Source organism: Bombina bombina, chromosome 1, assembly GCF_027579735.1.
Source record: "Bombina bombina isolate aBomBom1 chromosome 1, aBomBom1.pri, whole genome shotgun sequence".
Taxonomy (NCBI): domain Eukaryota; kingdom Metazoa; phylum Chordata; class Amphibia; order Anura; family Bombinatoridae; genus Bombina; species Bombina bombina.
Genome location: NC_069499.1, coordinates 1019246312 through 1019271235, shown reverse-complemented (window position 1 = coordinate 1019271235; position 24924 = coordinate 1019246312). Strand labels below are relative to the sequence as shown.

Genomic DNA, 24924 nt, shown 5'->3' with positions numbered 1-24924 from the left:
GCTATTCAGGCCCGGCTAGTATATTTTGTCTTTCACTAAACTAATGCTGAAAAAGCAGTCTGTGGCATTGGTCTCTCTTCGGCACCAGATTTAGCTGTAAAAAAGCACAACACAGTTATCTGTGCTAATCCAGATATCTGAGTGTTGCAGTTTTTTTATGAATATATCCAGAGCTGAATGCTGCGTACCGCACATCTTCAGAATCGTCTAGTGAACAAATGCTGAAATGCGCATGTCTATTCCCAAGTATGTCCATGGTATGACACTGGGGTTTACATGCAGGGCAGAAAAAAGAGGGGGGGGGGGAGTCGAAATTAAACTTTCAGGATTCAGATTTTAAATAAATTTCCAATTTCCAGTGAAAAAAGAAAATGCTCGTTGGTAAACAGTTCAAGTTGGCTCCAGAGCAGCAGTGCTCTACTGGGAGCTAGTGGAACACATCTGGTGAGCCAGTGACAAACAGTGTAACCTTAAATCACTAGCTTGCTCCCAGTAATGCATTGCTGCTGAGGATATATACATGGGTTTTCAACAAAGTAAATTTGATAATACAAGTAAATGTAAGTGTCTTAAAAAGTAAAAAAAAATGTTTTTTTGAAAATAGTAAAAAACAGAAAAATATTAAAGTGAAGGTAAAGTGCGCTCTATTGCATTAGCTAATTAAACTTGTTACCCTAAATGAACAGTACTTTAATTCATCTTTTTTTTTTAATTCTAAGTATAAATCGAGTTATAGCCTTTTATAATTACATTTTTTCTATCCGTAAATACAACCTGTCTTTTTTTTTTTTTTTTTTATGGAAGGTCACGTTTTTTCAAGAACCAATTGACATTCTGGCCGTTAGGTGGCCGTCAACCTACGTCATCCGCCTCCTGGATGATCTGCGCTTGCGTTTACTTTATTTGTTGGGCTTGTAAGACAGGCACGCTCCCGTTTTGCGCATGCCTATTGCAAACAGTAATAATTTGCCTTAACACGGAGAATGACGCCTGCGCAATGTAAAAACATTGTAGATCACCGCATGCGCATTGCTGAGAGTAGCTGAGGTATTCGACGCAATGCGCATGCGCAATTTATTGGATCCTTGTGAACTCGCTTTGGAGACACGTATAGAGTGGGTGGGACCACTCTATACGTCACTCTCTCCAAGATAAGAAAATGGATGATGGGAGGAGTTAGGAATATAACGGTAGGGGAATATAAACCTTGATTTTTATACACTTATAATGCATTGTGGTAAAAAAAGGTAGCGATTGCATTTTTTTAACTGACTAATTCATTAGTGTTTATAGATAGGTAAAACTTTACCTTCACTTTAAATTCAGCTTAGCACACAAAGGGTTAAACAAGATTAAAATGTACTTCTATTATCTAATTTGCTTAATTCTTTAGATATCCTTTGTTGAAGAAATAGTAATGCACATGGGTGAGCCAATCACATGAGGCATCTATGTGCAGCCACCAATCAGTAGCTACTGAGCCTATCTAGATATGCTTTGCAACAAAGGATATCAAGAGAATGAAGCAAAATTGATAAAAGTAAATTTGAAACTGCATGCTCTTTCTAAATCTTGAAAGAAAAAAGTTTGGGTTTCATGTCCCTTTAACCCCTTAATGACCAGACCATTTTTCAATTTTCTTACCCTTAAGGACAAGGGCTATTTTTACATTTCTGCAGTGTGTGTTTAGCTGTAATTTTCCTCTTACTCATTTACTGTACCGACACACATTATATACTGGTTTTCTTGCCATTAAATGGACTTTCTAAAGACACCATTATTTTCATCATATCTTATAACTTACTATAAAAAAATATAAAATATGAGAAAAAAATTGAAAAAACACACTTTTTCTAACTGACCCCCAAAACACACATGCTAAATAGTTTCTAAATTTTTGTCCTGAGTTTAGAAATACCCAATGTTTACATGATCTTTGCTTTTTTTGCAAGTTATAGGGCAATAAATACAAGTAGCACTTTGCTATTTCCAAACCCTTTTTTCTTTTTTTTTTTTAAAATAGCGATAGTTACATTGTAACACTGATATCTGTCTGGAATCCCTGAATATCCTTTGACGTGTGTGTATACTAAAATGGGCCTAGATCAATACTTTGGGTTATTTCATGCCACCATTTCACTGCCAAATGCGATCAAATAAAAAAATCGCTAATTTTTATACAAATTTTGTCACAAATAATTTTTTTTTTTTTACCATATTTTTTCACAAACTTTAGGTTTCTCACTGAAATTATTTACAAACAGCTTGTGCAATTATGGCACAAATGGTTGTAAATGCTTCTCTGGGATCCCCTTTGTTTAGAAATAGCAGACATTATATGGCTTTGGCGTTACTTTTTGGCTATTAGGCTGCTAAATGCAGTTGCGCAGCACACTTGTATTATGCCTAGCAGTGAAGGGGTTAATTAGGGAGCTTGCAGGGTTAATTTTAGCTTTAGTGTAGAGATCAGCCTCTCACCTAACACATCCCACCCCCTGATCCCTCCCAAACAGCTCTCTTCCCTCCCCCACCCCACAATTGTCCCCACCATCTTAAGTACTGGCAGAAAGTCTGCCAGTACTAAAATAAAAGGTTTTAAAAAATAAAAAATAATAAAAATATATTTATTATATATTTATTCAGCTGTGATGCCCCCCCCCCTCCCTGATTCCCCCCCCCCCCGCTACCTATTTGCCGCCATCTTGGGTACTGGCGGCAGTCTACCAGTACCCAGTTTGCCCCAAAAAAACTTTTTTTTTTTTTTTTTAATTTATTTTTTTATTAAAATAGAGCTTTTTTCTGTAGTGTAGCTGCCCTTCCCCCTCCTAGATTCTTTGATACATATTTATATATTTTTAAAAATGTCCCCCTCCCTCTCTCCTACAATTCAGGGATCATTGGTAGCAGTGGTTGCTACACGCGCATGCACTCGGCGTGCACATTGCACTTACAGGAACCGGATGCCGGGTAGCGATGGTCCGCCCACCCGCCTCCCTGCTTAGCTCCCACCCACCAACGATCGGCACCTTCGCTATCGGTGCAGAGAGGGCCACAGAGTGACTCTCTCTGTGTCGGATGCTTGAAAAGGGTATCAATATCGAGGCATCACTGCAATACCCTGAGAGCTGCTGGAAGCGATTGCAATCGCTTCCAGCACTTAATTAGACCAAGGACGTGCCAGGTACGTCCATTGTCACTGACAGTTTTTGCAGGATGTACCTGGCACGTCCTTGATTAAGGGGTTAAGGTTTTTGGAATGACTGCAGCTCTATAATACGCACAAGATTTCCTGCTCTGTATTGTGGGTGCTAAGCCAAAAATGCATGATACAGAATTTAAAAAATCTGGCCACATTACTAATATGTGAATGTCTGCCACAGGGTGAGAGAATACCTATGCTCCAAGATGGTGGTGCCAAGTATGAGGATGCATTTTGAAATATTCTTAGAGCATAGATTTTTTTTTTTTAATTTTAAACACCTTTTCAATTTTTTTATTTTTTTTTTATTTTATTTTTTTTATTGAAGTTTTAGAAAACTATACAAGTTTTAAAATACACTCGTAGTGGTACATACATATTGATAACATTGCTCCATATCCAATCGTAAGATCATATCTATTACAGACAAATATTGTATGCTTAAAACTTTCTCGAATTGGCATTAACATCGAACTTTGGGCGAGATTGAAAATTAGCATTAAAGAGCTTCTCTATTCTTAGGTGTAAAGGATACAGTTAAAGTTTAAGAACTCGCTGACGAGGGGGACTTATTGTGATCTTCCCAAAGGAAGGACATAGCAAAATAGTCCTCTAAACGTTAATTTGAGACATAATGAAATTTCTCTATGCAGTGTAGAAGAGACTAGGGCTATCTATTCTGTGAATGTGGGGGGTTCTGAGGATTTCCATTTTTTTGGGGGATAAGTTGTTTGGCACAATTTATCATAATGCAAAGCAGTTGGAATCTAAGTTTGCACTTGACATTAGGAAAATTGTAGAGAATATAATTTTTATTAAGTTCAATGTCTCTGTTAGTCATTGTGCTTGCTTTTATGTTAAACATATCTTCTGATAGATCAGATAATAATTTCTTGTCTTTCCTTTATACAGGATGAGTATCTGAAAGCCTTGGTTAAAAAATACGGGCAAGGTGAATGGAAGCTGATTGCTAGTAAGCTAACTGTAAGTAACTTCTTGCTCCACAGAGCAAACAGCCGGTTCTACTACTACTATTATTATTATTATTATTATTACTATTATTATTACTTTTTTTTATGTTGTTAAAGGGACAGTCTACTCCAGATTTTTGTTTAAAAAGATAGATAATCCCTTTGTTACCCATTCTCCAGTTTTACATAGCAAACACTGTTCTTTTAAAACACCTTTTACCTCTCATTACCTTGTATCTAAGCCTCTGCAGACGCCCCCTTATTTCAGTTCTTTTGGCATGCATTTTATCCAATCAGTGCTGAATTGTAAATAACTCCACATGAGACACACTAACTAGCCCTATCTAGCTGTGAAACATGGTCAAAATGATTAGATGCAGTCTTCAAGGGCTTAGAAATTAGCATATGTGCCTACCTTAGTTTAGCTTTCAACAAAGAATTCTAAGAGAACAAAGCATAATGATAAATGTAAATTGGGAAGTTGTTTAAAATTACGTGCCATATGTGAATCAGCAAGTTTTAATTTTTTTTTTTTTAAATCAATGAATTCACTTCACTTTTTTCCCTTCACTTTTTCAATTTCCCTTTTTCTGGAAGTGTGCTTTTCAAATTCTTAACCCCTTAAGGACCGGGCATTTCAGAAAAAAACTTCCCCAAAAGACCAGAGCTTTTGGTATATTTCATGCTACAATTACACCGCCAAATGTCAAATAAAAAAATGGTTAACTTTTTCACAATTTTAGGTTGCTCAGTGAATTGATTTACAGACAGCTTGTGCAATGATTGAAAATGCTTTTGTGGGATCCCCTTTGTTCAGAAATAGCAGACATATATGGCTTTGGCATTGCTTTTTTGCTAATAAGAAGGCCGCTAAATGCCGCTTGCGCACCATACTTGTATTATGCCCAGCAGTGAAGGGGTTAATTAGGTAGCTTGTAGGGTTAATTTTTGCTTTAGTGTATAGGTAACCCCCCCCCCCCCTCCAATCCCTCTCAAACAACTCTCTTCACTCCTCCAGGCCACAATGGTCACCCCCATCTTAAAGGGACAGTATACACCCATTTTCATATAACTGCATGTAAAAGACACTATTAAGAATAAAATTCACAGATACTGATACAAAAATCCAGTATAAAACTGTGTTTAAAAACTTACTTAGAAGCTCTGTTTAGCTCTGTTGAAAAGGTAGCTGGAAAAGCCCACTGCAAGAGGAAAATAAGACGCCCCCCTTCTTTTGCGTATGAAAAGGTATTCTCGTAAAACTTTGGGGCTTGGTTAGGAGTCTGAAAATTAGAGCAGTGTTATTTAAGAATAAGCAAAACTATAAATTAAAAAACCCCCAAAAAAACAACTTTATGGGCTATATAGATAATCCTACAAAACATTTATGCAAAGAAAAAAATGTGTAATGTCCCTTTAAAGGGACAGTCTACACCAGAATTGTTGTTGTTTTTAAAAGATAGATAATCCCTTTATTACCCATTTCCCAGTTTTGCATATCCAACACAGTTATATTAATATACTTTTAACCTCCGTGATTACCTTGTATCTAAGCCTCTGCAAACTGCCCTTTTTCAGTTCTTTTGACAGACTTGCAGTCTAGCCAATCATTGCCTGCTCCCAGATAACTTCTCGTGCACGAGCACAGTGTTATCTATATGAAATACGTTAACACCCTCTAGTGGGGAAAAACTGTTAAAATGCAATCTGAAAGAGGTGGGCTTTAAAGGGACAGTCTACACCAAAAATGTTCTTATTTAAAATGATAGATAATCCCTTTATTACCTATTCCCCGTTTTTGCATAACCAACACAGTTATATTAATACACTTTTTACCTCTGTGATTACCTTGTATCTAAGCCTTTGCAGACAGCCTCCTTCTCTAAGTGCCTTTGACAGACATGCAGTGTAGTCAATCAGTGAAGACTCCTAAATAACTTCACGGGAGTGAGCACAATGTTATCTATATGACACATGTGAACTAGCACAGTCTAACTGTGAAAAACTTTCAAAATGCTCTGAGCTAGGAGGCGGTTTTCAACTGTTTAGAAATCAGTTTGAGCCTAGCTAGGTTTAGCTTTTCAAAAATACCACAAGGGAACAAAGCAAATTTGATGATAAAAGTAAATAGGAAAGTTGTTTAAAATTGCATGACCTATCTGAATCATGAAAGTTTAGTTTTGACTAGACTGTCGCTTTAAGGTCTAAGAAATTAGCATATGAACCTCCTAGGTTAAGCTTTCAACTAAGAATACCAAGAGAACAAAGCAAAATTGGTGATGAAAGTAAATTGGAAAATTGTTTAAAATTACATGCTCTATCTGAATCATGAAAGTTTATTTTGGCCTAGACTGTCCCTTAAAGTATATTTTTTTAATTATATTTTCTGCAGTGTAGGATCCCGCTGCCATCTTAGGTACTGACAGCTGTCTGCCAGTACCCACTTTGCTACAGTTTTAACCTATGTTTAAAAAAAAAAAAAAGAAAACTTTATTTTCTGTAGCTTCCCCACCTCATTACCCTTTCACACCCCCTCCCTAGATCCCTTTCCCTCAACGATTTTTTCCCCCCCCCCTTGTGGCATAGTGCTCCCGCCCCCTCCAACGATGGGCTTCACCGCTGTCAGATGCAGAGGGTCACAGAGTGTAACTCTGCAACTATTTCTGCAGTGCCCCACACTTGTGAAGAGAAGCCCATGACTGCAGTGTCATACATGGTCCTTAAAGTGAAAGTAAATTTTGGTTCTAAAGTGCCCGGTTTATAAAGATTCGATTAAAAACAGGGGCACTTTAATTCATCAAAATTTACATTTCACTCGTGTTGTGAAAAAATACTTACATTTTAATTTTGACAGCCGCTCCAGCTTCCTCTGCCAAATCCTCTTCCTGGGTCTAAAATGAGGAATCAGACTTCCTCCAATCATGGCATTGAATCAGACACTGATTCGCCTGGGGGGGGGTGGGGGTGGGGGGGAAGCGGTTATTAAAGGATGACCGGTCCATCATTTATGACGTCAGAAATGGCTTTCGACCGGGGGAAGCTGGAGCGGCTGTCGAGTTTAAAAGGGAAGTATTTTTTCACAACAAATAAAATGTAAATTTTGATCAATGCCCAGCTGGTTGTTAAAGGGACACTTAAGTCAAAATTAAACTTTCATTATTTAGTTAGAGCATGCAATTTTAAACAACTTTCCAATTTACTTCCATTAAAAAAAGTTGTCTTTTTAAATTTAAACTTTGTCACCAGCTCCTACTGAGCATGTGTAAGAATTCACAGAATAAGCATATATGCTTTTGTGATTGGCCGATGGCTGTCACATGGTACAGGGGGAGTGGAAATAGACACAACTTTTAAATTTGTCATAAAAAAAAATACTACTACTCATTTGAAGTTCAGACTAAGTACTATTGCATAGGAGGATTTTACAGTTAAACCGAAATTTATAACCACATTTAGTGAACAATATGGGAAAATTTGCAATATAGTGAGGGAGGCTTTACCCATTTTAAAAATAGATGAGGCTTTAAATGAGATCATTAAGGAAGGGGTCACCTTTATACCTAAGAAAGCCAAAACATTGGGGTAACATTCTGTCGCCATCAATGTTGCCCATAAAGGCAAAGGAGAACTGGCTTACAATTAAGCCTGGATTCTTTAAGTGTGGTAGTAAAAGATGTAAGTCTTGTACGTATGCTACCTTTGGTACGGACTTTGTCAAGTGTCAATACGTTTCAAGATACAGGAACACATCACTTGTAATTCCTGTAATGTAATTTATCTATTGACCTGCAGGGGATGCCAGAAGAACTATGTAGGTCAAATTACTAGGTCCTTGAAAGAGGTTTTTGGAACATCTTCGTTCCATTGAGGACCTTGAGTCTAGCACTCCGATATCCCTGTGCTTCAAGAGGTTTCATGGCATGGATAGTTCCCTCTTGACATTCCAGGGTATTCCAGCTGATTCCTAGATACCCCAGAGGGGGTTATAGTCATGGTTCTTAGTTAAAGAGAGGTATTTTGGATCTTTCAACTGGATACTCGCATGCCAAAGTGTATAAACTCAGAGTGGGATGTTAAGCTTTTTGTTGAGAGAGTATGACCTTTTTGGTCACTGTTTAAATTTAAACTCTTAAGTTGAGGCAGCATTGTTTTTTTAGTGCCTTAATTATACATATACTATTTTAATTCACATAACATTATCTCACTGTTTGCTTACACAGAAAGGCATGGTTATTATTACTATTTGTTTTAATTTTTTGCATGTTTACTTTTAGCATATGTTTATTATGCACTAAATATTTAATATGTTTTAGCATTGTTTATATGTGTAAAATTATGTTTGCATGTAGTACCATGTCATGTCATAGGTGTGTTTATTTTCCTTCTAGCATGGTTCTGTGTTACGCTGCCCATATTTAAATAAAAGGGGTGTGTATAGTTCACCCTATTTTGATTGGTTCTTTTTGTCCAATCCGGTAAAGTTAGAGGGCTGTTTGCTCTCATATAGTATTTGACACACAAAAATAACAAGGGCACTATATAGGCAAGCTCCTCATTGGTTTCAATTATTTTGGATACTATATTTTTTAATTTTAGTATCACTATATTATATTCCTTTTGAGGAGTGGTGCTAGCATCTAATACTGAACTTACAAAGCAAATTGGGATAGAATCCCTGGAAAGAAATGCTATATAGCACTCTCTGCCCAGACTGGGGTAGAGCCACTGATGCAGTTTAAAATTTAACTTTTATTTCTTTACTTTAAAAAGATGGGTGGACATGAACAGGTTAAATCATTCTATCTCAAATTGCTAATGACAATTTTTCCTGATTGTTATCAACTTATTCCGGAGACCCGTTGATTCTTTGGTATTTGTTGTGTTATTCTATTGAGTCAGTCGGTACTCCCTTATATTTGTAAAGTAAGGCTAATAAAAAGCCCTGTAATGGGTATTACTGGTGTTTTAATGTCTCATATATTTGTTACGTTAGTATTGGTGATGAATTGACTGGATTTTGACTTGGGTGGCAGAAAGGATTATCAAACTAGTTTTCACATTTACATGTAAACTTGGGCTGTGTGATTTTGTGTTATACAATTCACTTCACTTTATTACGTTTATACACAATTACCCCAATTATGGTATCACTAGTGTTCAGAGGTTATTAGTTGTATTGTCCATTTATATTCTTTTATTCTGTACGTTTATCATCTCACTAGTTTCCTATTATATTCCCCATATGGGATTAGTTATAGCGTGATTTTTGAAACGTTTGACTAATAAATTCAATGAACATACATTTGAGATCTGTTATATCTCTCACCACTTGGGAATAAAGTGATCTTGTCTACGTTTTACATATACTCATTACTTAATGAATCACGCAAGAGTGGATGAATAACGCCCCTGTGCGTGAATTTATTTGTGTTGATAATGTTCTGTATAGACCCCACTGTTTACAATATTTTCTGTATACACCCCACTGTTTACAGTATTTTCTTTGTAGTTACCCTTATTATATGGGTGGCTGGGCTGATGTATGTTTCATTTATTTTACACCACATGCATTGTGTAGTTATCAATTGGTGTTATTAGTACACAATGTTACAAAACTTTCAATCTGATTCTTTTCTGGGGAGTCAGAGGTTAGTTGTAATTATAGTTGCAGTATCCACCTTGGAGTTTAAATTCCACTCGGTGATATTTTAACTGAATATATTGGCTATAATGCTAGGGTGGATGCACATTTGCGCATTGTTAAATATTCCTAATATGATTATAATGGGTGTTCCAGATTACCCAACAATCCGTTATTGTGCACTTTTGGGTTACTATAATAATGTTAACATGGATTCCCTGTCTGCCACTCTCCGGTGATCTGACCACAGCTAGGTTTTGCTATCTTGTCACTTATGCGGGGTTTGTTCGGTCGTAATACTGTTAGTACCCGGTGCTTTTATATAGCCGAGTCCCCCTTTACCACTGGTGAGACTGCACTTAGGTTACTGTTCAAATAACGTTACTCTAATTCTGCTTAAGTTCTTGTCTCAATCAGACGTTTTTAACGCTAACATGCATACACACACTGTATTGGGTATAATTTGGGGTTTAAATTCCACTCGCACATTTGCGCATTGTTAAATATTCCTAATTTAATTATAATAGGTGTTCCCGATTGCACCAACACTCTGGTATTAAGTACTTGTGGATTACTATAATAATGTTAACCTAGATTCTCTGTCTGCCACTCTGCGGTGATCTGACCACAGCTAGGTTTTCCAATCTTATCACCCGTACGGGGTTTGTTAGATTATAATACTGTTAGTAACCGGTGCTTTTGTATAGCCGGGTCCCCCTTTACCGCTAGTGAGAATGCACTTAGGTTATTGTTCGAGTAACATTGCCCAATAATTCTACTTCGATTCTTGTCTCAGTCAAACGTTTTTAACACTAACATGCATTCACACACTGTATCAAATATAATTTCCACCAATATACCCTCTAATCATTAGATTTTAGCAGTTGAGATAGATTAAATTAAAAGATACATATAACATTTAGTGGGACCCCGTCGTCCCTCGCAACCCCTGACGCGTTTCGCCAGTTACGGCTTTATCAAAGGTGGCGGGCCGCCGATTTTCAAAATATTTATTCGTTTTCATTTGCGGAAGTTCCGCCTCTACCGTATTCTCATTTGTTGATCTCGGCTGTCAATCTTGTATATACAGCCTATTGGGATCAATGTATACGATGTTGTGTTAAGGTCGACTGCTGATTTCAGATTTTAAGGTGGACCTGTTTCTCTGCATAAATCTTTCATTCTTCTATTCCTATACCAGTATTCATTGTTATAATAAACTTGATCGATCATAAACATAACATGTGTTGCGCTATTATATTTTCCACCCATTTGATACTTTTAAATTTAATTACTATTATATTTTCCACCCATTTGATACTTTTAAATTTAATTGCTTGTATAGATGTTATAGTGAATATCTTTTACTTGTTCGTTGTTCATTTGTATCCTCTGATGTGGAAGTTCACTATTTGCTCCTGATTGTATCCATCTCTTGTTCTATATCGATACTCGGTTTGTTTTTTTAACAATGATTTTTGTTTAACCCCTTAACGACCAACGACGTATGGGGTACGTCCTGCAAAAAAATGCAGTTAATGACCAAGGACGTACGTCGTTGGTCTTTGAAAGCCCTGGAAGCGATCCTGATCGCTTCCAGCCGCTTTCATGTTATTGCAGTGATGCCTCGATATTGAGGCATCCTGCAATAACAGTTTTGAGCAGTCCGATGCAGAGAGAGCCACTCTGTGGCCCTCTCTGCATCGGCCATTGATCGCAGTATTCGTTGGTGGGTGGGAGCTTACCAAGGGAGGCGGGTGGGCGGCGATCAATGGAGGAGGGGGGCAGGATCGCGTGTGGGGTGCGTGCCAGAATGCGCGCGTGCACGAGGGTGGGTGCGCGCGTGTGCGGGTGGGAACCCTACACTATGGAACATGGAGGAGATATAAGTGGGAGAGACTCAGTGGGATATATAAATAAAATTAGTAATCTGGGAGAGGGTTGGGGGTTGGGGGTTGTGGGGGGGCAGCTACACTACAGAAAATAGTTTTTTTTTTTTTAAAATAAAAATTAACCAAAACTTTTTAATTTGAAACTGGGTACTGGCAGACAGCTGCCAGTACCCAATATGGCGCTCAATAAGGCAGGGGGGGGGGGTTAGAGAGCTGTTTGGGGGGGGATCAGGGAGGTTGGGGGCTAAGGGGGGATCCTACATAGCAGCATATGTAAATATGCCCAAAAAAAATAAAAAAAAAATAAGATAGCTTTGATTTTAGTACTGGCAGACTTTCTGCCAGTACTTAAGATGGCGGGGACAATTGTGGGTTTGGGGATGGAAGAGAGCTGTTTGGGAGGGATCAGGGGGTGTGATGTGTCAGGTGGGAGGCTGATCTCTACACTAAAGCTAAAATTAACCCTGCAAACTCCCTACAAGCTACCTAATTAACCCCTTCACTGCTAGCCATAATACTCGTGTGATGCGCAGCGGCATTTAGCGGCCTTCTAATTACCAAAAAGCAACGCCAAAGCCATATATGTCTGCTATTTCTGAACAAAGGGGATCCCAGAGAAGCATTTACAACCATTTGTGCCATAATTGCACAAGCTGTTTGTAAATAATTTCAGTGAGAAACCTAAAATTGTGATTTTTTTTTTTTTTTTTTTTTTTTAATTTGATCGCATTTGGCGGTGAAATGGTGGCATGAAATATACCAAAATTGGCCTAGATCAATACTTGGGGTTGTCTACTACACTACACTAAAGCTAAAATTATCCCTAAAAGTTCCCTACATGCTCCATAATTAACCCCTTCACTGCTGGCCATAATACACGTGTAGTGCGCAGTGGCATTTAGCAGCCTTCTAATTACTAAAAAGCAACACCAAAGCCATATATGTCTGCTATTTCTGAACAAAGGGGATCCCAGAGAAGAATTTACAACCATTTGTGCCATAATTGCAGAAGCTGTTTGTAAATAATTTCAGTGAGAAACCAAAAGTTTGTGAAAAAATTAGTACAAAAGTGAACAATTTTTTGTATTTAATCGCATTTGGCAGTGAAATGGTGGCATGAAATATACCAAAATGGGCCTAGATGAATACTTTGGGATGTCTACTAAAAAAAAAATATATACATGTCAATGGATATTCAGAGATTCCTGAAAGATATTAGTGTTCTAATGTAACTAGCGCTAATTTTGAAAAATAATGGTTTGGAAATAGCAAAGTGCTACTTGTACTTATTGCCCTATAACTTACAAAAAAAAGCAAAGAACATGTAAACATTGGGTATTTCTAAACTCAGGACAAAATGTAGAAACTATTTAGCACGGGTGTTTTTTGGTGGTTGTAGATGTGTAACAGATTTTGGGGGTCAAAGTTAGAAAAAGTGTGTTTTTTTCATTTTTTTCCTCATATTTTATATTTTTTTTTATAGTAAATTATAAGATATGATGAAAATAATGGTATCTTTAGAAAGTCCATTTAATGGCGAGAAAAACGGTATATAATATGTGTGGGTACAGTAAATGAGTAAGAGGAAAATTACAGCTAAACACAAACACCGCAGAAATGTAAAAATAGCCTTGGTCCCAAACGGACAGAAAATGGAAAAGTGCTGTGGTCATTAAGGGGTTAACAAAGGCTTTATATTATTTCTCATTTGTGTCCTTAATAATGTGATGTTCTCATATAGGAGGAATATGATTTTTAACGGTATTGAGTTTTGTGAGTGTTTGTTATCCTCTCTCTGATAATTTTGCTGTCAAATACAAATTCTCAGATCAACTTCGATTTTTTGTCATCTTCTCTTTTGATAACCACGTTGTCTGAGAAAGCCACCTGATTTCCTGAGAGTAACAATATTATAGTGGTCATTTATATTAAATATATTAACACTATTGTATTCACATGATTGCTGTTAATTTGTATAATTCTATTGTGTTTTCACTGGTTGTGATTTTAACTTATTTTTGGGTTTGTAATTAAATCCTTTTAATCAGTTTGATATCATCATTTTATTTTGCAGTTGACATTTTGAATCATATATTTTGAGTTTATGCTTGTGTTACTGTTGTGCTTTAAAATGTATGCTTGGTTCTTATTATATAACAATTCATATGATTTTTTGGTGTTTACTTTAGCTATAATAATTGTGATTATTTTAGAATGTTCACTTTAGCTGTGTGATTGTGATCTTTTTGAAGTGTTGGTGCTCAATGTGACTTTTCACTGAATTAAAATAAGTGAAATTGTTGTGTTGCCCATTGTGATCTTGTTCTGAGAAGCAGGTATCTTTTTTGTGCTTATTTGCTTCCATACCAATCTAAATTATTCCCAATTTAGTTTGTTTGTTGTGAATTATTCTGTTGGTTTTCAATACCTTGGTGCCAATCTAGATTATTCTTCATCTGTGTTTGTTTATTTTCTTAAATTATTCATTATACTTGTGGATTACCTTACTTGGTGCCTTCCTTGTGGTGCTCTCAAATTTATATGTGTTCCAAAATGTGTTCCAAAATAATTTAGATTGGTATGGAAGCAAATAAGCACAAAAGATACCTGCTTCTTAGAACAAGATCACAATGGGCAACACAACAATTTCACTTATTATTTTAATTCAGTGAAAGTCACATTGAGCACCAACACTTCAAAAAGATCACAATCACACAGCTAAAGTGAACATTCTAAAATAATCACAATTATTATAGCTAAAGTAAACACCAAAAAATCATATGAATTGTTATATAATTAGAACCAAGCATACATTTTAAAGCACAACAGTAACACAAGCATAAACTCAAAATATGATTCAAAATGTCAACTGCAAAATAAAATGATGATATCATAAACTGATTAAAAGGATTTAATTACAAACCCAAAAATAAGTTAAAATCACAACCAGTGAAAACACAATAGAATTATACAAATTAACAGCAATCATGTGAATACAATAGTGTTAATATATTTAATATAAATGACCACTATAATATTGTTACTCTCAGGAAATCAGGTGGCTTTCTCAGACAACGTGGTTATCAAAAGAGAAGATGACAAAAAAATCGAAGTTGATCTGAGAATTTGGTGTATTTGACAGCAAAATTATCAGAGAGGATAACAAACACTCACAAAACTCAATACCGTTAAAAATCATATTCCTCCTATATGAGAACATCACATTAATGAGGACACAAATGAGAAATAATATAAAGCCTTTGTTAAACAAAAATCATTGTTAAAAAACATTAACCGAGTATCGATATAGAACAAGAGATGGATACAATCAGGAGCAAATAGTGAACTTCCACATCAGAGGATACAAATGAACAACGAACAAGTAAAAGATATTCACTATAACATCTATACAAGCAATTAAATTTAAAAGTATCAAATAGGTGGAAAATATAATAGCGCAACACATGTTATGTTTATGATCGATCAAGTTTATTATAACAATGAATACTGGTATAGGAATAGAAGAATGAAAGATTTATGCAGAGAAACAGGTCGACCTTAAAATCTGAAATCAGCAGTCGACCTTAACACAACATCGTATACATTGATCCCAATAGGCTGTATATACAAGATTGACAGCCGAGATCAACAAATGAGAATACAGTAGAGGCGGAACTTCCGCAAATGAAAACGAATAAATATTTTGAAAATCGGCGGCGCGTCAGGGGGGTTGCGAGGGACGATGGGGTCCCACTAAATGTTATATGTATCTTTTAATTTAATCTCTCAACTGCTAAAATCTAATGATTAGAGGGTATATTGGTGGAAATTATATTTGATACAGTGTGTGAATGCATGTTAGTGTTAAAAACGTTTGACTGAGACAAGAATCGAAGTAGAATTATTGGGCAATGTTACTCGAACAATAACCTAAGTGCATTCTCACTAGCGGTAAAGGGGGACCCGGCTATACAAAAGCACCGGTTACTAACAGTATTATAACCTAACAAACCCCGTACGGGTGATAAGATTGGAAAACCTAGCTGTGGTCAGATCACCGCAGAGTGGCAGACAGAGAATCTAGGTTAACATTATTATAGTAATCCACAAGTACTTAATACCAGAGTGTTGGTGCAATCGGGAACACCTATTATAATTATATTAGGAATATTTAACAATGCGCAAATGTGCGAGTGGAATTTAAACCCCAAATTATACCCAATACAGTGTGTGTATGCATGTTAGCGTTAAAAACGTCTGATTGAGACAAGAACTTAAGCAGAATTAGAGTAACGTTATTTGAACAGTAACCTAAGTGCAGTCTCACCAGTGGTAAAGGGGGACTCGGCTATATAAAAGCACCGGGTACTAACAGTATTACGACCGAACAAACCCCGCATAAGTGACAAGATAGCAAAACCTAGCTGTGGTCAGATCACCGGAGAGTGGCAGACAGGGAATCCATGTTAACATTATTATAGTAACCCAAAAGTGCACAATAACGGATTGTTGGGTAATCTGGAACACCCATTATAATCATATTAGGAATATTTAACAATGCGCAAATGTGCATCCACCCTAGCATTATAGCCAATATATTCAGTTAAAATATCACCGAGTGGAATTTAAACTCCAAGGTGGATACTGCAACTATAATTACAACTAACCTCTGACTCCCCAGAAAAGAATCAGATTGAAAGTTTTGTAACATTGTGTACTAATAACACCAATTGATAACTACACAATGCATGTGGTGTAAAATAAATGAAACATACATCAGCCCAGCCACCCATATAATAAGGGTAACTACAAAGAAAATACTGTAAACAGTGGGGTGTATACAGAAAATATTGTAAACAGTGGGGTCTATACAGAACATTATCAACACAAATAAATTCACGCACAGGGGCGTTATTCATCCACTCTTGCGTGATTCATTAAGTAATGAGTATATGTAAAACGTAGACAAGATCACTTTATTCCCAAGTGGTGAGAGATATAACAGATCTCAAATGTATGTTCATTGAATTTATTAGTCAAACGTTTCAAAAATCACGCTATAACTAATCCCATATGGGGAATATAATAGGAAACTAGTGAGATGATAAACGTACAGAATAAAAGAATATAAATGGACAATACAACTAATAACCTCTGAACACTAGTGATACCATAATTGGGGTAATTGTGTATAAACGTAATAAAGTGAAGTGAATTGTATAACACAAAATCACACAGCCCAAGTTTACATGTAAATGTGAAACTAGTTTGATAATCCTTTCTGCCACCCAAGTCAAAATCCAGTCAATTCATCACCAATACTAACGTAACAAATATATGAGACATTAAAACACCAGTAATACCCATTACAGGGCTTTTTATTAGCCTTACTTTACAAATATAAGGGAGTACCGACTGACTCAATAGAATAACACAACAAATACCAAAGAATCAACGGGTCTCCGGAATAAGTTGATAACAATCAGGAAAAATTGTCATTAGCAATTTGAGATAGAATGATTTAACCTGTTCATGTCCACCCATCTTTTTAAAGTAAAGAAATAAAAGTTAAATTTTAAACTGCATCAGTGGCTCTACCCCAGTCTGGGCAGAGAGTGCTATATAGCATTTCTTTCCAGGGATTCTATCCCAATTTGCTTTGTATGCTCTCATATAGTGTCAGTGTAACACAGGGCATTGTTATGGTCATTGAGGAAGTCAGTCTTTTTGATGAAACGCGTTTGACTGTTTTTTGCTGTCCGTTTATTTTTTTTTATTTTTTTTTTTTTTTATGGATGGAGATGGATTAAATGGAGTTCCTTTTACCACTGTTACCCATTGCCTGTGGCTTGCTTATTTCAACATTTTTTTTTTCCAGTATATTGCTGGCAGGGTGCATTCCTGTTGGACCCTAAGTACTATTTCATTGTCTTATCTTGCATTTGTTGGTTATGCAAATCTACTGTGACTGGTCCTTTAAGGGGTTAATATCAATATAAACTTTTTTTTTTTTTTTTTTTTTTTTAAACCTGGTTTAATACACGAACCTTAAATATCTGACATTTTGAATATAATAGGTGAAATAGTTATTGTGTATAAACTTAACTCACCGCTGATATAATCATGCAAGGTTATTAACTCCAGAGAGTACATGCGTACATTGCTGTGGTTTTGTGGATTCTGACAGGTCGCCTTTTACTCTGCTATAGTCAGATTGAGAATACTCAACGTTTTCCAAAACACCAATAAATAGATTTAAATAAGTTAATTAGATTGGTGGAGCTTGTAGAATGTCTGTCTGATAAGTGGATGAATGAGTGTCCTATGTCACTGTTGCAGCAGTGCTTCAAATTGCATATTTATTTGTTTTTCTATTTATTGCGTTGGTTGCTGAATGATTTGAGACCAGTCCCTAAATATTGTTGGCGTTAAGAGAGAACACTTGGACTAACTTTCAGGGAGCAATGTTATATTTCCTGTGCATTTTACATAGGCAAAATACATGGTCAATAGCAGGACCCTGTATGGCGCTGGCCGGTTAGCCCTTAAATACCTGTACGGCAACTGTGCCCTTCGCTGTTACTGCCTGTATCGGCCCTGTTGGTGTGCTCAAGATATTTCTGCATGCCTCAGGAGTGACACAGTGCAGAAATAGCATAATGCCAGACACCCCAGGCTGGTGATTGCAGGGACAGGGTGTCCCTGTGATCCCATACATGCAAGTGGGGTGCCTCTATTCATGAGATACACTCTGATTGCAGCTTGTATCTCATGCTGCTGCTGGAAGCCTGCATTTGAGGCTAGCCAGCAGCATTACAGTACCTGTCAAAAATGAGTTACTGTGTATACAATCACTGTGACAGCCAGTGCATGCTGGTATCAGGCTCAGTGGCTAATCATTGGATGCATCAGGAGTGAGGCAGTCTAGTGATGCCCAAAAAAGTGCCAATGGTTATGTGATCACTTGTCTTGGCCCCTCCCCTTCTGTCCCAGGTAACACAGACAATGAATAAGGCCACAGAGTAGCCCTCTCTGCATCGGTAACTCTGCAAATCTATTTCGGCAGTGCCCCACTCGTGGACATGCAGAAATAGCGCAATCTTGCTATTTTGAGTGAGATTGCGACAGAGAAGCCCAGGACTACCCTGTACGGTGCTGGTCCTTAAGGGCATAATGACCAGCGTCGTACAGGGTATGGCGCTGGTCGTTAAGGGGTTAAATAAGAGGAGGCCTTAAACGGCTTAGAAATTGGCATATGAACCTAATTAGATTTATCTTTAAATGATTACCTAGAGAATAAAGCAAATTTGATGATAAAAGTAAATTGTAAAGTTGTTTAAAATAACATGCCCTGTCTGAACCATGAAAGTTTAATTTGGACTTTACCATCTGCTTCTTGCTTGAGTAGTATTGCTTAAGTCAATTACATAAACCACAAATGCACAAAATGAAATTTGACAGTAAAAAGAAATCCTGCTTTTTTTGAAGTTCAAAATATAATTTCTTTTCCTGGTTTGTGACAGCCATCGGCCAATCACAAATTATGTGTACTGTGAACTCTTGCACATGCTTTGGTAGGAGCTGGTACAATAGAAAGTGTGCATGTAAATCCAAATTCTGCCTAAATCATGACATTTTGATTTGTGTCCCCTTAAAGGGTAAACATACGTATGCAAGCAGCTGCAGGAACACCCCTTTAAATGTTATGGCCTCTCTTTCAACTCCACTGGGAGTTTGATTTCTGCTGTTTTTTGTTTGATTTTTCTGAAGATAATACTGTAGCATTTATGTTTTCAGTAAAAGTCGTCAACAGGCAAATTCTGTTTCACATTACAAAGAAATTATTTGTAAATGATTTAATACACAGCAGCAGGTAAAATGAATAATTGTCAACAAAGTAAAGGGGAGGAAATTTTGCAGTTCAATAGCAAATTTGAATAGTGACTGTTTTTAAAATATGTTCCCTATACGGAACAACTTAGAGCATACATATTGCTTACTATGCATCATATTGCAGTATCAATACTAGATAGCTTATTGCAGTGTTATCAGAATCACATCTTTAAGAGTCAGACGGGCTAAAATTCGATTACAAGTTTCCATGGTGACTAGAGATGAGAGCCTGCCGCCAAGCAAACTTGTAAGATAGTGAAGTTTTAATACTGCAGTTCAGTGTTTTTATGCTAGGTGTCACTAGAGTGCTGCTCATGCACAAAGTGGCTCACTATCCTAACCTTCGATGTCTGTTGCCACCAGGCTACGGTTCAGAGCTGCTGTAGAGGAACAAAGAGAATGGCTGGTAGTGAGGGAGGAAAGTGGCTGGTGAGTGGAAGCTGTAGCCTGGAAGTGCAGATTAGTGACTGAAGGCAGGAAATTAACCTATTGGTCTTTGCTAAACTTTCTTTTTCTCTTTCATACAACTTCACCAGAGGAATAGAGTTGGCTAAATATTTTTTGATGAGAATCTCTTGTTTTTATGTCTGCAGCTGTTATCTTTTTCCCACTGTTCATTTTTTGTATCATTTTAAATGCTAGAAAATCTTCTTGTACATATGAAAAACTATTTTAATATGTTGAAGGGACAGTTCACCCCAAAAATTATCCCCTTTAAATTGTTCCCGATGATTCATTTTACCTGCTGGAGTGTTTTAAATTTTTTACCAGTAGCTCCTTTACCCCTATTTTGGCATTTGAAATAACTGATTTAGCCTGTGGTATCCCAACCTATATTGGAGTATATTCTATTGAATAGCCTAAGTAAACACAGCCAGCAGAAGAGATTACACTCTCAGTGGGGGGCATGATAGTTAAGTAATAAAATGATAATTTTCCATGGTTCTCTCTAAGTATTGAGCTTTGGTTTTCTAGACAAATATAAGATAAGGAAGCAAGTCTGTACATAAAAGTGTTAACATAATGAGATCTGATATTACCTGAAGCTCAACCCATTGTAATAGGCTGTGGTTTAAAAGTACAAAACCAGCTACTTCATATACACAAATAAACCGCAAAAATGCAATTTCTCATAAATGTTATACTCTGCAGCTGGTATAGCAAGTCATTGAAAATACATTCATATTAAAACAATGTCAGTGTACTGTCCCTTTAACTTTTTGTTATGCGAAGAATAGTTTAAATAAAAGCTATTTATTTTGACTTAAAGTACCAGAGCATGTTTGTGCGACACTGGGCTGTGTAAAAGATGCTCACTGGCTGATGAGCAGAACTCAATGTTTTATTGCTGGGATCAAAACTGTAATACATTTTAAAATGAATAAGTGCAGCACAACACGCATGACTTAAAGGGGCATGAAACCCAATTTTTTGTCATTCATAATTCAGATCATAGAAATTTAAGAAACTTTCCAATTTACTTCTTTTATCTAATTTGCTACTTGGAGCTAGCTGAAATCCAATGATGAGACATGCATTTGCAACCACTAATTAGCAGCATCTGAGTCTTCCTATGTATACTTTTCAACGAAGGATACAAAGAGAACAAAATAAATAGCAATAAATTGGAAAGTTATTTAAAATGAAATGCTCTCTCATTGTTTCCCAACTGTGGTCGTCAAGTACCCCCAACAGTCCTGGTTTTCATTATAGCTGAACCAGTGCACAGGTGAAATAATCGGCTGATCAGTAATGAACCTGCTCTCATCCATCAGTTGATTATTTCAACTGTGCTAGTTCAGCTATACTGAAAACCAGGACTGTTGGGGTACTTGAGGACCATGGTTGGGAAACACTGCAGTCTATCTGAATCATGAAAGAAAAAAAATTGGGTTTATGTCCCTTTTTTAGTGTTTTGTGGGATGTGCTAATTCCAACTATTAACGAGAACTTCACTATCTATGTAAAAAAAAGGTCACTGTCAATCTGAATGTGTTCAGACAGAACCTGGCCTTTTTGCAGCCCTTAAAGATCAGATTTGGAGTCCCTTTGTTTATTAGACTTGATTAATATTTTCGGGATCGATCTGAGGATATCTAGAAATATACAGAATACTGAAACATCAGTCACGCACATTAAAAAAATATCCCACATAATTAGAGAGGCATACTACTACATAAAAACATGTTAATACTGAATTTAACTAATTAATTAACTTTGGCTTTAAAATAGCCAATTTACTAATCCAATAATTGCTCCCTCAGCTCTAATAAGTGCACCTGCCATGCATAGTTATACACACTCGCCCCCTTTACATATCGCTCAGTTTCTACTTGTTATAGATTTTATATTGGATTGTAAAAAGAGTAATGTTTAGCTGTTCATTAACTTTGAAGGTGATATGACATTGTGTGTAGTGCACAATCTGCCTACATTGACAGGTTATTTTCTGCTTAATCTTTTAATACAGGAATCGTGATATATGAATTATATCACATGGGTATTTAACACCCCTTTACCATTATTTTAATATTAGCCTTTGAAAGTTTGCTCATTAGTGGTTCTGATGTCTTTTGCCTAAAATTACTTATTTTGCAATTAGTTATTGCCCCACACACCAGTAGTGCTGGTTTAATATATTCCAGAATGATTTGATTTGTTCTTAAAGGGATACTTAACCCAATTTTAAGCAACTTTCTAATTTACTCCTATTCATTTTTCTTCATTCTCTTGCTATCTTTATTTGAAAAAGGCATCAAAGCTAAGGAGCCAGACCATTTTTGGTTCAGAACCTGGACAGTAATGGTGGGTGCATTTAGCCACCAATCAGCAAGCACAACCCAGTTTGTGAAACAAAAATTGGCCGGCTATAAACTTATTTTCTTTTTTAATAAAAATAGCAAGAGAATGAAGAAAAATGTATAGGAGTAAATTAAAAAGTTGCTTAAAATTGCATGCTCTATCTGAATCATGAAAGGGCAAATTTGTGTTCAGTGTCCCTTTTTAATATAACACCAACACAAAGGCTTGAATAAATTTAAAAAAAAAATTAAATAAATAAAAATTAGGAAAGTACCTGTAAAGGGGAAAAAAGTCCATTTAAAAATATTTTTTTAAATTTATAGCAAATGTGTTGCTAAAAGTAAATATTTGTAACTCTGAAGTTGGCTTAAAATATTTGCTGAATGCAGTTATGTTGCAGTAGCTTCACTTATTTTCCACTCTGGCTTCCATGTTTTTTTTGCCTTTTTCATCAGAACCGAACAGAGCAGCAATGTCAGCACCGATGGCTTAGAGTTCTGCATCCTGACTTGGTGAAGGGACCTTGGACAAAGGATGAAGATGAAAAGGTAGTTAAAGCTTTTCAGAATCTCATATAAAGAGCATAGATTGTAATGGCTTGCTCATATTATGAAGTCCAAACGAACCAGCACTTATATCCAGACAAACTGACACGTCCGTGGGTCACTGCCTAACCCACCATCAAATCAAAGAAAACGGTTCAGAGGTGTCAGATTAAAAATCCCTTTATTTTAGAACATGGGGATCAAAAGAGAACACAACGTTTCGGGGCTGACCCCTTAATCATGTGATAACATTGTACAACCCTAAGCCTTAATTTATAGCATTGCAGATTCATGTGTTAATTTACTCAATCAATTATCTGTTAACATGGGTTCAGAGTCTAGATAAAAATCATGGAAAACACTTGTTACACAAAATATAAAAATAAAAACATATCTACACAACAAGCTAGTATATAGCTTAAATACCTAAAAGCTCACGGTTAGCTAATTGTATGTTTATAACCTTTACACAATCAAATTGTAACATTGCAGTCAAGCAAAATATGTCAGAAAAGTGATACATTGTGGAATACATCGAGCTCTTAAATCACATAAAATGTTGTTAACCCTATGCTCTCATTCATAACTGAAACCGACATTAGGGGGCACCAATGTAAAAGTGAGGCATATACATTATTTGAATATGATGTTTCAATATGATGTTTTAATAGAAGACAGACCAATCTATTTCTTTATTTAGCCCTTTGGGTTCTAAGGTGTCTAATTTAAAGATCCAAAAGACCTCACGCTGTTTCAAAAGCAAATCCCTGTTGCCACCACGTCTTGGAATCTCAATTTTTTCAATTAGTTGAAAGCGTAACTGATTTATTTGGCGTCCAAAATCTAAAAAATGTGCTGCTACATGTGCTTTCATGTTCCCACATCTTATATTGCTCTTATGTTCGGTAATCCGGTCTTTGATACGCCTAGAGGTCTCACCGACATAGCCACGTCCACAAGGGCATTTAATAAGATAGACAACATACGATGTTAAACATGTATAGTACCCATTGTGTTTGAACTTGTGCCCTGTTAGTGGATGAGTAAAACAAGAACCCCTTGGTCCCTCAAGAACCTAGTGTATCCCTTAGGTTCTTGTTCCTCTTAAATGCTGGCATAGGTAAAGACTTTAAATTCCTCAATATCTGTCATACATTGCCCCAACAGATGCCAATGTTTACGTATTCTTGTTATCTGGTTACTCTCCTGACAATATTGAGAGACGAAAGCAAGTCTCTTCACTTTATGGTATCTATTTTCTCTTGTAAGGTGTATCCAGTCCACGGATCATCCATTACTTGTGGGATATTCTCCTTCCCAACAGGAAGTTGCAAGAGGATCACCCACAGCAGAGCTGCTATATATCCAGTCATTCTCTTGCAACTCTCAACAAGCATGGAGGTAGTAAGAGGAAAGTGGTGAAATGTAGCTGTTATCTTGCTTCAATCAAAAGTTTATTTTTAAATGGTACCGGAGTTGTACTATTTTGTCCCAGGCAGAAAAATAGAAGAATCTGCCTGTGATTTCTATGATCTTAGCAGGTTGTAACTAAGATCCATTGCTGTTCTCACACATGACTGAAGAGAGAGGTAACTTCAGCGGGGGAATGGCGTGCAGGTTATCCTGCTATGAGGTATGTGCAGTTAAGATTTTTTCTAGAAGATGTTAATGCTAGAAAATGCTGCTGATACCAAATTTGTGTAAGGTAAGCCTGAATACAGTGATTTAATAGCGACTGGTATCATGGTTACTTTCTGAGGTAATACTCCTTTATATTTACAATATAAAACGTTTGCTGGCATGTTTAAACGCTTTTATATATACTTTGGTGATAAAACTTTATTGGGGCCTAGTTTTTTCCTCATGGCTGGCTTAAATTTGCCTAGAAACAGTTTCCTGAGGCTTTCCACTGTGTTACTATGAGTGGGAGGGGCCTAATTTAGCGCTTTTTTGCGCATTAACTTTTACAGACTGAGACATC

General features: G+C 36.5%; 1 protein-coding gene across 1 annotated transcript in view; it reads left to right on the top strand.

Annotated features, from left to right (window-relative positions):
- MYBL2 (MYB proto-oncogene like 2) overlaps positions 1-24924 on the top strand; it is a 214011-nt gene that overhangs the window by 4664 nt on the left and 184423 nt on the right. The window contains exons 3-4 of the mRNA XM_053716325.1: positions 4112-4183; positions 22854-22946. Of these exons, the coding sequence (XP_053572300.1) occupies positions 4112-4183; positions 22854-22946 (165 nt within the window). The remainder of the gene's footprint in view (positions 1-4111; positions 4184-22853; positions 22947-24924) is intronic.